We start from the raw sequence: 14,231 nt of genomic DNA on the forward strand, positions 1-14,231 counted from the left end.
ATTAAAAAACAAGTTATATTAATTCCTCTTTTATGTAGCAGCTTTTTTTTTTTTTTTAAAGATTTTATTTATTTATTTATTTATACCAGCACTGGGTACAGTCAGAAGCACAGGAGGGTGAGAGAATTCACTATAGCCAGAGCGGGGAACAGAATAGGCAGACAGAGCGAAGACACTGCTGAGGGGAGCAGTGGGCGCAGCAGGAGAGGTCTGCATGTAGGACCCTCGCAGGCGGCCAGGGATCAAACTGGCGCTGCAGAGGCTGCAGGCAGCTTCGCAGCCCAGCGCTCAACCACTGAGCCACCAGGGGAGGCCCCATGTAGCAGCTCTTAACATATCTAAATGTTCTCTCTTGAGAATACTGATCCTCAGCTACAACTTAGTTTCAAGACTTTTTACCATATTGTCCTTACTCTTCTCTAAGAGTAACTAATCACAGTTTTCCTAAATCATTTTTAAAGAGTGATATACAGAAATGAACATATTATGTTTAAACTTCCCTTCTAAAACCCTGTCAGTTAACACAACACAGATCTTTGAGAAGTCACATTTCATACTGCATTTAGATAAGATTCACATTGCATTTACATAGTCTTAAAACATCTTTTTTCACATGCTTCTGTTATACTCTATCTCCTTACCCTAACACAGGATTCTGTCAGAATTGTTACAATGTATATTCTTAAATCCAGTCAATCATTCCAGGCCATCAAAGTCTTCATGGATCCTGATTTTTATCTTTCAAAAACTACTATAGTTACTGTCATCTGCAAATTCCATTAGCACAGGAGGAAGGGATGGAGGGAGAAAGGGAGGGACGAGTAGAGAAGGAAGACGTTGAGAAGGAGCAGGGAAAGGAAGGGAAGGGAGGAGGAGAGGATCTAGTCATTGGAGAAAGTCATTTGCAATACTCCAATGGGACTTGGTGGAACAGGTCTGAAATTCCTGAGGGTCAAGGTTTTGTCATTCTTCTTGAAAATTCCACACAACACTTACTATTTCTTAGAAAAAGTAAGCAGTTAACATGTTCGTAGAATTAGAATTAAATCAACAGTATATCAGGATCTCAAGTAACTGTATCAAACCTGAATAATGCCTAGTCTGATATAGTAAGAGATGGCTCTGCTGTCAGTATTGCTAGTCTGAGCTGCAACATTCTGTTACTGGCTCAGAGATTCTCAGTTACACAATTCTTAGAACTAATCACCCAACTAATGTTTTGCTTTAGAAAAATATATTTAGAAAAGATAAATATTAACTTGAATTCCCTAGGCAAACATCAACTGCTGATGGCGGAGGCAGGATAATCAGACTGGATGAAAAAATGTGTCACATAAAAACACGAATCAACCTTTTTTCCTTTTGAATCAGCTTTTACATAGTAGTCTAGTTGGAGAGAGTTAAGGTAGCCAGAGGTCCCCTATTTATTAGTACAATACTAAATTATTACTGCCTGCACTGAATAAGACTTCACGTTCCTAGATATGTGAGTCTCAAAATGTTCCTTGATGCTATACTGTCCTTGACCTAACTCTGTCTCTTACTCCCTTTCCTATCCTGAACAATACTCCTCATTTTTTCAAGGCTTCAAGACTAATTTTTATGTCAATCACAAGCCACCTTATTATCCTATGTCCTGAAACAAAAAATTTGTGAAGGCCTGCATTTCAAAAATACTAGTTTATAGAAATTTCCTTTACACTATAAAAACTATGGCCATCCTTTGATCATGCTCCAGGAATTTCTCCCTCACCAAGACAAAGGCAATCCAAAATCAGCTAGTTGCTAAGAAATCAGCAGAGTTGATTCTTTTTGCCCTCCTGGAATTCAGAAATAAGTTTTCATACTTTCGTTGAGCTCCCATTGGCTTTGGGGAGAAAAGACAAACATTAACCCTGAAATGAGAAGCAATTCACAGTAGGTTTTTCCTGCTGGGTTAAAAAAAAAGAGATAAAGGAACTCTATGTTACTGGCAGGAATGTAAACTGATCCAGCTACTGTGGGAAGCTGCGTGGAGGTTCTTCAGAACACTGAAAATGGATCTACCAGTGATTCCACTCCTAGGAATCTACCCAAAGGACACAAAAACACTAATTCGAAAGGAACTTGCACTCCTATATTTATTGCAGCACTATTTACAACAGTCAAGATATGAAAACAGCCCAAATGCCCTAAAAGAGACAAATAGATAAAAAAGATGTGGTATATTTACACAATGGATTATTACTCAACAATCAAAAAAGATAAACTCATGCCATTTACAACAACATGGATGGAGCTGGGGGACTATCCTAAGCAAAGTAAGTCAGGAGGAAAAAAACTAGCAAGCTTAGCATACATTAGAGGCAAACAGCAAGGTGGGGGGGGGGGGCGGTGTGTCGAACAGGGGCAGGAAGACCACAAGAGAATATAGCGATAGTTCATGGGTGTTATAGTGGTGGGAGAAATACAGGGGTTACATGATGTAAGATAAAAATAATTAATAAAAAGAAAAAAGACTAATATAATATATCCTTTGCTTCAGAGACTCAATTATATTATTGCAAAACATGCAGGGACTTTTTCAAGGAAAGGAAAAAAGTAAGTTTAATGATTTTCATGAACTCCTGTGCAATATAAAGCACAATCACTGTTCTCTCTGTTGCCAATTCCACCAAGATTCACTAGGTTTCATTCTTAATTGAGGTTTATTCTAGTCCTTCATTCAATTTTTATCAAATTAATTGCCAGCCATGTGTTCTTCCCCCACATTCTGTTATTTTGTTGTTGTTGGCACCAGTGTTTATTTCAAGGGGAAGAGCATGAAGACTTGGATTTTTCCAGGGGAGACCTGGGGCCTCCAGCTTCTCACCTGGCCTCGGGTTATGAGAGGAATGAGGTTTAGGTGGCCCAGTCATCCTGGTCAAAGGCAACTTCAGTGGAGACAATAAGATATTATTTCATGAAGTTTTTGTACAGCTATCTCAGCTCTTTCTCTATGATGTGCTGTGCAGGGTCATCAGATGAATTTAAGTCAAGATCGTATTTCCCATTCTGAAAGAATTCAAATGCCACTACATCCATACAGATCACCACCTTGTCTGGTAAACCAGACACCTGTATAGTGATCTACAGCAGCTCTTACCCTGCATCCCCTACCTCACAGAGACATAAACAAACAAACAAACAAACAAACAAACAAATAAATAAATCTGACACTGTAAAAGCAAGCACGCCAATGTAATAGGAAAAAATACTGATGGGCCAAGAAAAAAAAAAAGTCTGAAATTTAATCAGGCTGTAAAAGACATTTCTAAGAAAAAAATCATATTAGAAAAAAAAGATAGATTTAAAAGGACAGTTTTAACCATTAGTATACAAAAAAGAAAAAAATCACCCTTTACTCCATACTGATCACTGGAGAAATTCCATTTAGTTGTCCAAGAATGAAAGAATACTGCAAATCAGTAGTTCCCCTTCCCTCTTTAAAACAAAAACCAAAACAAATTCATTCAATAGATTCTCCTTATCTGCTGTCTATATATGACCCCCCCCCAAAAAAAAAAAAAGTGGTCTCTCCATTTCTAAAATTCACTAGTCTCTGTAAGTGGGGATATCTAGAGTTCATACAATTATTTCATTTAATTTAGTTAGTTCCATAACTTACTTAATGTAGAAATTAGAAAAAATGTTTTAATTATAGTCAATTAACTAAAGTTTAATTGGTATTACCCCCTATCCACAACTAAAAACCTCCAAGGGGACAGGGTGGTGAAAGGTATGAAGGATGAAGTTAAGTTCTATCCTCCTTCTTGTTTATAATACAGAGCAGCTCCCTTTCAAACCAATCTTTCTATGATTTCAAAAGGTTTTTGCCAAATCCACCAATTAAATCTAGACCCACTGAGCAGAATTAGAGAAAGGATGGGCTGAATCAAAGTAAAAGCTTTGACAGTCACAACACTTGAGTACATGTTTAAAAAAAATAACCGTGAGATGACATTTCATTTCTTAATGTGGCTACCCAAGTTTTTTTCTCACCCCCTAAATATCCACAAACTTCATCATTTTAAATGAGAAAACAGGTTTATAGGACTTCAGTACACACAGACTTCCTAGTGAAAGAAAACACATGAGCTTTGGAAAGAAAGGATTTCTAGGAGGACTGGAGATGGGTGACAGGTATACAAAGCAGAAATTGAATACCTGGTTGTTGATGTTAACATCAATGTTAGGAGAAGGAGATGGCAAAGGACTGTTTTCCATCTCAAGGTGTTTGAGCTTCTCTGAGACATCTTTAAATGCTGGGTGGGGGGGAAAAAGGGAAAATAGTCCTTCAGTCTGTCAGGCTGTCAGAGTCGCGAGAGAACATAGGTGTAAGTGCCCCCCCCCCCCACCAAAACCAGTTACCATTAATTAAAGGTGATTTTTCAAATTACCACCATAAATACCATTTTTGTCTATAATTATGTAGCTCTCCATTGATTTGATTAAAAATTAACTTAGGGGCCTCCCTGGTGGCGCAAGGGGTAAGACACAACTTATGAGGCAATCTAATCTGCAGCCACTGCAGCGAGAATTCAATCCCCAGGCCAGTCAGGGAACAACCCAGATGGCGCAGCAGACCTCTCCTTACTCCCCCGCTGCTCCCCTCAGCAGTGTATTTTACTCAGTCTAACTGTTCTGTTCCCCACTCTGTCTCTGGTGAATCCTCCCACCACCCACACCTCTGTCCTGTACCCCAGTTCTCGTATGCATAAATAAATAAATCTTTAAAAAAAATAAAAATTAACCTAAATAGGAACATTGCTGCATCTCTTTATTTGCACCACTAAAAAGCAGCTAGACATGGACTCTCAATAGCATATGTGGCTGTTTGCAAGGCAAAAGACTCCAAGAAAAGGCAGAGGACACCTATGATATGGTCCCTTTATCTATAACCACAACCTAAGCTCCTGCTCCCAAATATCAGTATTTTGCTGTTTTCTTTCCTGGGCCCTACCTATACACTGCCTAAAACTATACTTATGTGGGACAAATTGATGAAGGACATATTTATTTATTCATTGATTAAACATATTATATACCGGCACCTTCAGGTGTGCTGCAGGACAATTTATTTTCATTATATTTCACCTATCTGCAAAACACATTACAAATAAAGTCCTCTAGCCACTGAAAACAAAATCCATCTTTAAGTGACTCTCAAAAATTAACCACTCTGCAAAACTCTTATTTTGCAGGGAAGTAATTTGGTGTTTGAGTTTTTACATAACATCTGATAAAAAGGTATTGAATACCTAATAATTTTAATATAATCAGGTAGAAGAAGGGAAGAGAAGGGAAAGGGAAAACTACTAAATCAGATCCCCTTTTAGTCAAAGGAATTTTTTGAAAGTGTCCATCAATTAACACAATGGATCACTCTCTTGGCTGCACATTAGAATCACATAGGGAGCTTTTCATAAATACTAATTTCCAGGGGCGATCCTGGAGGTGCAGGGTCTCAGCGCTGTCAAGCTATGGACAGCCACTATGACTTGAGTTCCAGTTGAATTCTATCCTGGCCAGGGAGCTAACCCACATGGAGCAGCAGACCTCTCCTGTTTTGCCCGCAGTAGTGTGTTTGAGTAGATCTGCCTGTTCTGCTCCCCACTCTGTCTCTGGTGAATCCTCTCACAGGCCCCCTGCCCCCTTCCCTGCCCCACCTCCCGCACCTTTGGTCTACAACCCAGTGCTTGTATGCATAAATAAAAATATTTTAAAAAATACTAATTTCCAGAGTTGATCCTAGATCAATTACATCAAAATTTCTGGAGGTAGTTTTCTGGCACTGATAGTTTTAAAAACTCTTCAGGTAATTTTAATGCACAACCCAAACTGAGAATCATTAATTCAATTTCTCCTGGTTTTCTTATGCTTCAAATTATTTGATACTAAATTTTAAATGATTATGCTGATACAATAAATGCTTTAACTTATACTGATAAATACTATTGTGCTTTTTTCTTTCTAATGGAAATAGAGCTACTGCTACTTCTGTTTGAGGAACATCCTGAGATTGTATGATAAACTGTTAAATAAAGAAACTATTTATAACCACTAATCTACATGATTAGATTAGATTTTAACATTACAATCAAAAGAAAAAATATAAAATGAACCTTCATTCTTAACATTCTAACATTAATTTCATTGACTGAGCAAATGTTATAAATCTGAACTGAATTATTCCATAGTAGTGAAATCGCCATGATATAGAAGAATTCATCTGTAACAACTTTAACATTTAAGCTCTGCTTAAGTACCTTATATAATGAGGGGTTCACTCATTGCTAGTATCTATTTTTAATACATGCCTGAAACAGTTAAAAATTCTTTGCTACACAGATTCTAAATTTGCTTCCCTATACTTTTTCAATTATAAATTGAATTTTTCAAATATAAATTTTGCTGCTCCAAAATTTACCAATAAAGTGTCATAAATTATTTGCTATATCAGGCTTTCAAATATTTGGTGAGTTATTACTCATCTCACTTGATCTTTTCTAGGCATCCCCAGTTTATTCTACCACGTTCCTCAAATCTCATATAATATCCTGGGAAGTATGTACTTAATAATCACTGTTAGCTAATACAACACTACTGCAACTCTGAAAGTATTAAAACAAACAAACAAACAAAACTCTTTGATGGAAATAAATGGAATGTAAATAAAATCAATATTGCCATCTCTATAAACAAGACTATTTTTATTTTACCACTGAAATTACTCATTGTGCCAGTCCTGCTTCTGGTTAAATCTAAATTGTGATGGCCTTGATTTGCTATGTTTTTCATCTCTCCAGTGACAAAGAGCAATCATTTCCAGGGACAAAGAGTTCAGGGCAGGGCTATAAAAAATGAAAACTAAACAGAAGAAATTATTGCAGAGAAAGTACATGAAAAATAGTAACAGAGTATATTTTCCCTGATCTTAAGACTCTTAAGCACAATTTAAAGGTGGTATATGTCAATAAAAACATAATCAGATATATCATTTTTCTTCCCACCACAATCTTTTACTTCCCTTTATATCATTTCCCTCTCCCCTTGCTCTTAACCTCAGAACCCCAACAGTATTTACTGATGCCCACTGATTTTTGAAAGATATCACATTTGTTTAGTGATTACTTTGGGGAAAAAAGTAACTTTTTTAACACCAATACTTGTAGTACTTTAATATGTTTTATTAACTAGAGCACTGTGTAACTTTTATTAACACTTCTATTTCTAAATTACTAAATAATATTGCTATATTCCACATTCTTCAGCGACAACAGCCTATCTACCTGCAATTTCCTATGAGTTGTTTAAAGACTTGCCTAATTTTATTTATTTTTAAAAATTTATTTATGTATGTATAGAAGAACTGGGGTGTAGATCAGAGGTGTGGGGGGTAATAAGAGGAGTCACCAGAGTGAGTAGGGAGCAGAACAGGCAGATCTACTGAAATACACTGCTAAAGGGAGCGGTAGGGGAGACAGAAGAGGTCCGCAGCACCATATGTTAGCATCCTGGCCTAGGATCAACTCAGGCTGCAGTGGTGATAACTTGATAATGCCAAGCCTTAACCCCTACACTACCAGGGAGGCCCTAATTTTAGCATTAGAAATCAAAATTGCCAACAGCCACATAAATATAGGCAGCTTTTAAATGAACACACATTACACTGAGATTACTAGGAAACTCCTGTTTAAGTTTTAACTCCTTTTTAAATTTTAAATATAAACAGTTTATATTTTAACATCAAACCAAACTCACATTAACACTTTCAACATGCAATAAATTGTTTCCCTTTAATCTTCAAAAAATTAAGAAAATAGCATTCTTTCTGGATTATTTACTTTCATGGTTCTAGTCAACAATAATCCTCATAAATAACAATACTTTCTAAGTACTAGTGAGAAGTCCAAACATTCGATCTTGTGCCCTAGAATATTCTTAAGGGAAATCTTTTTCAAAACTTAATTTTCACTCAAGTAACAAAATAAGAAGCAAGTTAAAAACACTGATTAAATGTTTACTGACTTATAAATAAAAACATGTTTAATGGTCACAATTATAATATTTCAATGTACCCTTAAGCCAAAACAAGGCAAGGCAGCATAACTATTCTACTATTGCACAAAAAAATTTTTAACTCAGAAAACAGTCCTAGCAAAACTGACTTAATAGCTCATTTCAAAGGGAGGTAAAATAAAAAGATGACATTGATGTTATACAGAGCATTTACTTACTCCTACAGTTACCTTCTGGTTCCTCTAATCCAGTTTGACTGGTGTCTTTATTAATTTCATCTGGTGCCTGGGATGCCTTCCAAGTGTCAGGTGTTCCAATGACATCATCAGTGGTTGTTTCCAATATATCTGGATTATCTAGCAAATTGCTATTTAGAGGTAAGCTGTGAAGGTAACAAAACTTACTTAGACCAAGAAATTTATCATGAAAATAATTTAAAATAATAGCAAAAACCTGTTTGAAAAAAGAAATTCAGGTTTTGTATCCCAATTGGTTTATTCATCTTCCAGCCAAGATGGAGAAAAGGGACCAGATTAAGCTTTCTATCAGAAATAATCTAAATGCGGGGAGGGATGTGCTTAAGAAACTATTTTCAAGACATTAGATATTAGGCAACAAAGAGCAGTGATTCTGAGATTTGGGAACAAAATTCCTTGAATTTCCAGGCTGTAGCACAGAGTGGGTAAAATGAGGCAGAACATGAAGACTCCCTTAGTTGAGAAGATGAGGATGAGAGTCCAGGGAGACTTAGGCAGCTGCAGTTCATAGGACAGAGTACTTGTCAGGAAAAGCGTCACATCAAGGAAAGAATCCTGGAGGGCTATAAAGGGACCTCCTCAAGTATTCATCAGAGTACTAGTCAGTGAGTATGTGTGAGAAAATTCAGAGAGAATGGGAAAATAACCATGCAAAAGAATTTCCCTTTGGCTACAGAAAGGATTAGTGGCACGCACACTAGGCCACAATGCCATGCCAGTTCCCACAGACTGTAAAAACACGTAATTCACAGGGCATTGGGTTGAACATTCAGGAAGGCTTTGCGTCAGTAATGGAGAATAATTAACCCAGACAGCATGCCAACAGACCCATTTAACACAACATAAAAGTGAGACCTGAAATAAACTATTTCCAAGTAATTTAGCATCCCCCAAAAAACATCCCCAGAAGATTTAGCTGAACAAAATTAACTAGCATCTAACAAAGTAAAATTTACAATGGCAGGCATCCAAAGATTATCAGAACTGCAAAGAGGCAGAAAAAGACAGCTTTACACTAAAAAGATCAATCAACAGAAATCTGACACAGATGTTAGAATTAAGAGAAACATTAAAGTAGAAACACAGCTGAATTCTACATGTTCAACAAATTAAGCAGACATATGTAAGATATAAGACCCAAATCAGACTTCCAGAGATGAAAATTATAATATCCAAGATGAAAAGCACAGTGCATGAGACTGAAAGGTGATTAGACATTAAAAAAGATACTGAATTTAAAGGCATAGCAATAAAAACTATCCAAAACAAAACACACAGGAAAAAAAAATGGCAAAAGGAAAAAATATCAGCTAGTTGTAGAACCTTCAGGCAGCCTACTTTATTGGTAACTGGAGTCGCAAGGTAGGAGCGGGACAGAACAAATATTTGAAGGAATAAAGGTTGAAATTTAAACAAATGTGATGAAAACGATAACCACAGGTCCAAGATTCTCAATAAAGACTAACCAAAAGAAGCATGAAGAAAACTACACCAAGGTATATATCATGACCAAAAGGCTTAAAACCGATAATGAAAAGAAAACCTTAAGAGCAATCAAAGACATTATATAAACAAAGGACTAAAATAAGGATGACGGCAGATTTCAGATCAGAAATAATGTAAGCTAGAGAACAGTAGAAGGATATCTTGAAAGAACTGAAAGACAAAAGTCAAAATTTTATGATCAGCAAAAAAACCTTTTAAAACAAAAACCAAATATACCTAAGTGAACACATCCACACAAAAAAGTGCACAAAAATGTTTCCATGCAGCATTATTCATAACCCAAAAAGTGGAAACAACTCAAATGTCCCTCACAGGATGAATGAATAAAATGTAATATTTATTTATACTATTGTCCCCCACAGGAACACTATTCAGAAATTAGTAAAAGGAATGAAGTACTGATTCATACTGCCATGATGGCCCTTGAGAATATGTTAAAGGGGAAAAAGTTAGACACAGAATACCATATATTGTATGACTGTTTATGTAAAATATCTACAATCGGCAAATACATAAAGACTAAAAATAATCCGTGGTTGCCAGGGGTTGAAAAAGGGTTTGGGGAGGTGTGGGGGCTGACTGCTATGATGTAAGGTCTGAAATTAAAAGATTCAATCAATTCACTCTTAATTCAATTACTATTGATATCCTTGATCCCTCATCCAGTGGAAAAGTCTCCCCATCCAGTTTAGTTCTATCAACTGTACCAGTGGCATTTTACCATAGTCATGGGAAGATGAAACTCTTAAAACATAAAAAAAATTATATAAAAATGGGCAAACATCTCAACACACATTTCTACAGACACAGTAGCTGATAAACTTAAGAAATGATGCTCAATTATCACTAATACTCAGAAAAATGCAAATCAAAACCACAATGAATGACACTATCCACCTACTACAAAGGCTATAATAAAAAATACAGAAAATAACAAGTGTTGGAGAGGAGGCAGACACACTGGAAGCCTCATGTACTTCTATCACTATGGTAAAAGTTGCTAACTTCTTACATTTTAACTTCAATAAGTTAAAATATAAGTTTATCATATAATACAGTAATTTTCCTCCTAAAAGGAGGAAGGAGTCTATCCAAGAGAAAAGATAACTTAGGCTCATAAAAAACATATTCAGGAATTTCATAACATTAGCCAAAACATGGAAACAATAAATATTTCCACTAATTGGTGAATGGATAGACAAAATGTGGTGTATCTATATAATGGACTATTTGGCAATTGAAAGAAACAAACTAGGATACATTTGAAAACATTATCCTAGGGAACCCAGAATAAAACACTGTAGGTGGTATGATTCTAGTTCCACGAAATGTCTAGAATAGGCAACTTTTTAAAAACTGAAAGCAGAACAGTGACTGCCTGAGTGACCAGTAAGAGCATGACTAAGTGTAAACCAGCCATGAAGGAACAATGAACATTTTGTAGAACCTGCATTGTGGTGACTATACAATTATATACATTTCTAAAAATTGTGACACTGTGCCCTTACAATAGTGAATTTAGAAACTAGAAAGTAATAACCTAGATCAGCAAAGATGCAGGATACAAAATCAATACATAAAAAATAATTTAGGGCCTCCCAGGTGGCACAGCTGGCTGAACGCTGCGCTGTGAAGCTGTCCGCTGCCTCTGCAGTGCCAGTTCAATTCCCGGCCGGCCAAGGAGAGACCCACATGGCACGGCCAACCTCTCCTGCCTCGCCTGCTGCTCCCCTCATTAGTGTCTTTGGTCCGTCTGCCTGTTCTGCTCTCTGCTCTGTCTGGTGAATTCTCTCACCTTCCCGCACCTCTGACTTGTACCCCAGTTCTTGTATACATAAATCTTTAAAAAAATTAATTTATACCTATACAATAGCAATCAACAGGAAACTAAATTGAAAACATTATCCTAGGGAACCCTGAATAAAACACTGTAGGTGGTATGATTCTATTTCCACGAAATGTCTAGAATAGGCAATTTTATAAAAACTGAAAGCAAAACAGTGGTTGCCTGAGTGACCAGTAGTTTGTCTGCTGTAGGTAAGTTCAAAGGTTGTAGACATTTTATCGACCTAATATTGAGTTATATATCAAAGGGACTACCAATGTTTGAAAGGGGTCCAAGCAGGAGAATTTTTTTAAAGTTGTACAAGAGAGAGCAAGAAAAGAATTTTAGTGCAAGAGATCTGTGTCCCAGGCCTGTCTCTGCAACCATACAACTGCAACTTTGAACATGTCCTTTTACCTGGTTTCCAAAAAATGTGTTCCACACAGCACAAAGAATTCCACAGATATACATGGGTGATTTATATATAGGTGTAGAAAAAGTGGTGAAGTTTTGATTTCTCCATAGTGATTGTCTTAAGGACTTCTATGTGGATTTTCCTTATAGATTTTATTTGAAAGATTTCTTGGCTAAAACTTATTTGGAAACCGGGCCTCCCCGGTGGCGCAGCAGTTGAGCGCTGGGTTGCGAAGCTGCCCGCAGCCTCTGCAGCACCGGTTCGATCCCCGGCGGCTCCCCGGCCACCAGAGGGTCCCGCATGGTGCGCAGACCTCTCCTGCCACCCGCTGCTCCCCTCAGCAGTGTACTTCAGTCCTTCTGCCTGCTCTGCTCCCCTCTCTGGCTCTGGTGAATTCTCTCACCCTCCCGCGCTTCTGACTGCACCCAGTGCTTGTATAAATAAATAAATAAATCTTTGAAAAAAAAAAGAAAATGACTTGAAACTGTTTAAAAAAAAACTTACTTGGAAACCACTAAATTTCGGTGCTTTTCATCTTTAACACAATAAAAATGTATTAATGCAAAACCATCTTATATCTGCTCATTTTCAGGCCTTTTTCTGCTTTTCCTGTCTAGTTGTTATTCTGTGAATCAGTGTCACTTGTCGGGGTCTTTCTGTGGGTTTTTTTTTTGGTAATAAGGTTAAGATTATGAAGTGGTGGTCATGGTGATGGGGAGATGAAACAAAAATGGCAGAATATTGAAATCTGAAGCTGGCTGATAGAAATATTGTGCTTTAAACTGTCATTTTCATCTTATTTTTTTTCATCTTTTTTTTTTGGACATTTTCATTTTATTTTTTTTAAAACTACAGATACCAAAATTTTCAGACAAAAGGATGTGAGAACTGGTGAGAGTTCACTTCTGGCTGTCTTAGCATGGGCATGACAGAAAATGTTTTTAATTGCACACAATTTGGCTTACTACATTTCAGCTGCTGTAACAGAGATAACAGATTGAGTGGATTAACAGCAATTTCTCGGGCCTCCCCGGTGGCGTAAGGGGTTAAAGCACGGCACTATGAAGTAATCCGCAGGCTCTGCAGCACAAGTTCGATCCCTGGCTGGCCAGGGAGCAACCCACATGGCCAGGAGCAACCTCTTCTGTCTCGCCTGCTGCTCCCCTCAGCAGTGTATTTCAGTTAGTCTGCCTGTTCTGTTCCCCACTCTATCTCTGGTGAATCCTCTCACCCCCCACACCTCTGGCCTGTACCCCAGACCCCAGCTCTTATATGCATAAATAAATCTTTAAAAAAAACCAAACAGCAATTTCTCAGTTTTAGAGGGTGGGAAGTTCAAGATGGAGGTTTTCGCATATTTGTTGTCTCAGAGAGGGCCCACTTTCTGGTTCAGAAATGACTCCATCTTTTTTCACTGTGTCCTCACATGGCAGAAGAATGAGGGATCTCAATATGGTCACCTTCATAAGGGCACTATCCATTCTTGAAGGCTTTTGCCCTTATAACCCAATCATCTCCCAGAGGTCTTACATCCAAACACCATCACATCAGGGATTGGGTATCAACATATGAACATTGGGGCTACACAGAAAATCAGTTGAAAACATTCAAAAATAAAATCTTTATAAATCCAGAAGTGAAACAGAAGCCCATATATAAAAGAATGTTGAATTGTCTCAATTTCTGTTGAATGTAACTATGTAATGGGTTAAATTATGTCCTACCAAAATTCATATGCTGAAGTCCTAACACCTAGTAGCTCAGAAGTTATCTTATTTGGAAACTGGATCACTGCAGATGCAATTAGTTAAGCTGGGAAGAGATCATACTACAGTGGGATAGGAACTTAATTCAGTATGACTGAATTTCTTAAAACTGGGGAAACTGGACAGATAAATATACAAAGAGAATATCAATGAAGACGAGGGCAGGGATTATGATGCTTTAGCAAGCTCAAGACTATCGATCAGCAAACCACTGGAAACCAGAAGCACTTAACAGATTCTTTCTCATAGACCTCAGAAGGAAGCAGATCTGCCTAAATCTTGACCTCTCTGATTTCAGCCTCTGAAAATGTGAGCTGTACAGCAGTTCTAGAAAACTAATACATCTCAGATGCTAAAGATCTGAAGCAAGACTTACTGAGAGAACCTAAGGGTACACATTATTCAGGCCATGAAAGACAAGA

General features: G+C 37.2%; 1 protein-coding gene across 2 annotated transcripts in view; it reads right to left on the reverse strand.

The window, feature by feature from the left end:
- The window catches only part of EPB41L5 (erythrocyte membrane protein band 4.1 like 5), a gene marked incomplete at both ends in the record, with an annotated part of 90,604 nt that overhangs the window by 23,678 nt on the left and 52,695 nt on the right, over positions 1-14,231 (reverse strand). For both annotated transcript variants that reach the window (XM_084240729.1, XM_084240728.1), the window contains 2 exons: positions 4,186-4,283; positions 8,259-8,422. In XM_084240729.1, coding sequence (XP_084096855.1) covers positions 4,186-4,283; positions 8,259-8,422 — 262 coding nt within the window. The remainder of the gene's footprint in view (positions 1-4,185; positions 4,284-8,258; positions 8,423-14,231) is intronic.

This window comes from Talpa europaea (genome assembly GCF_964194135.1).
Source record: "Talpa europaea genome assembly, chromosome: 1".
Lineage (NCBI taxonomy): Eukaryota > Metazoa > Chordata > Mammalia > Eulipotyphla > Talpidae > Talpa > Talpa europaea.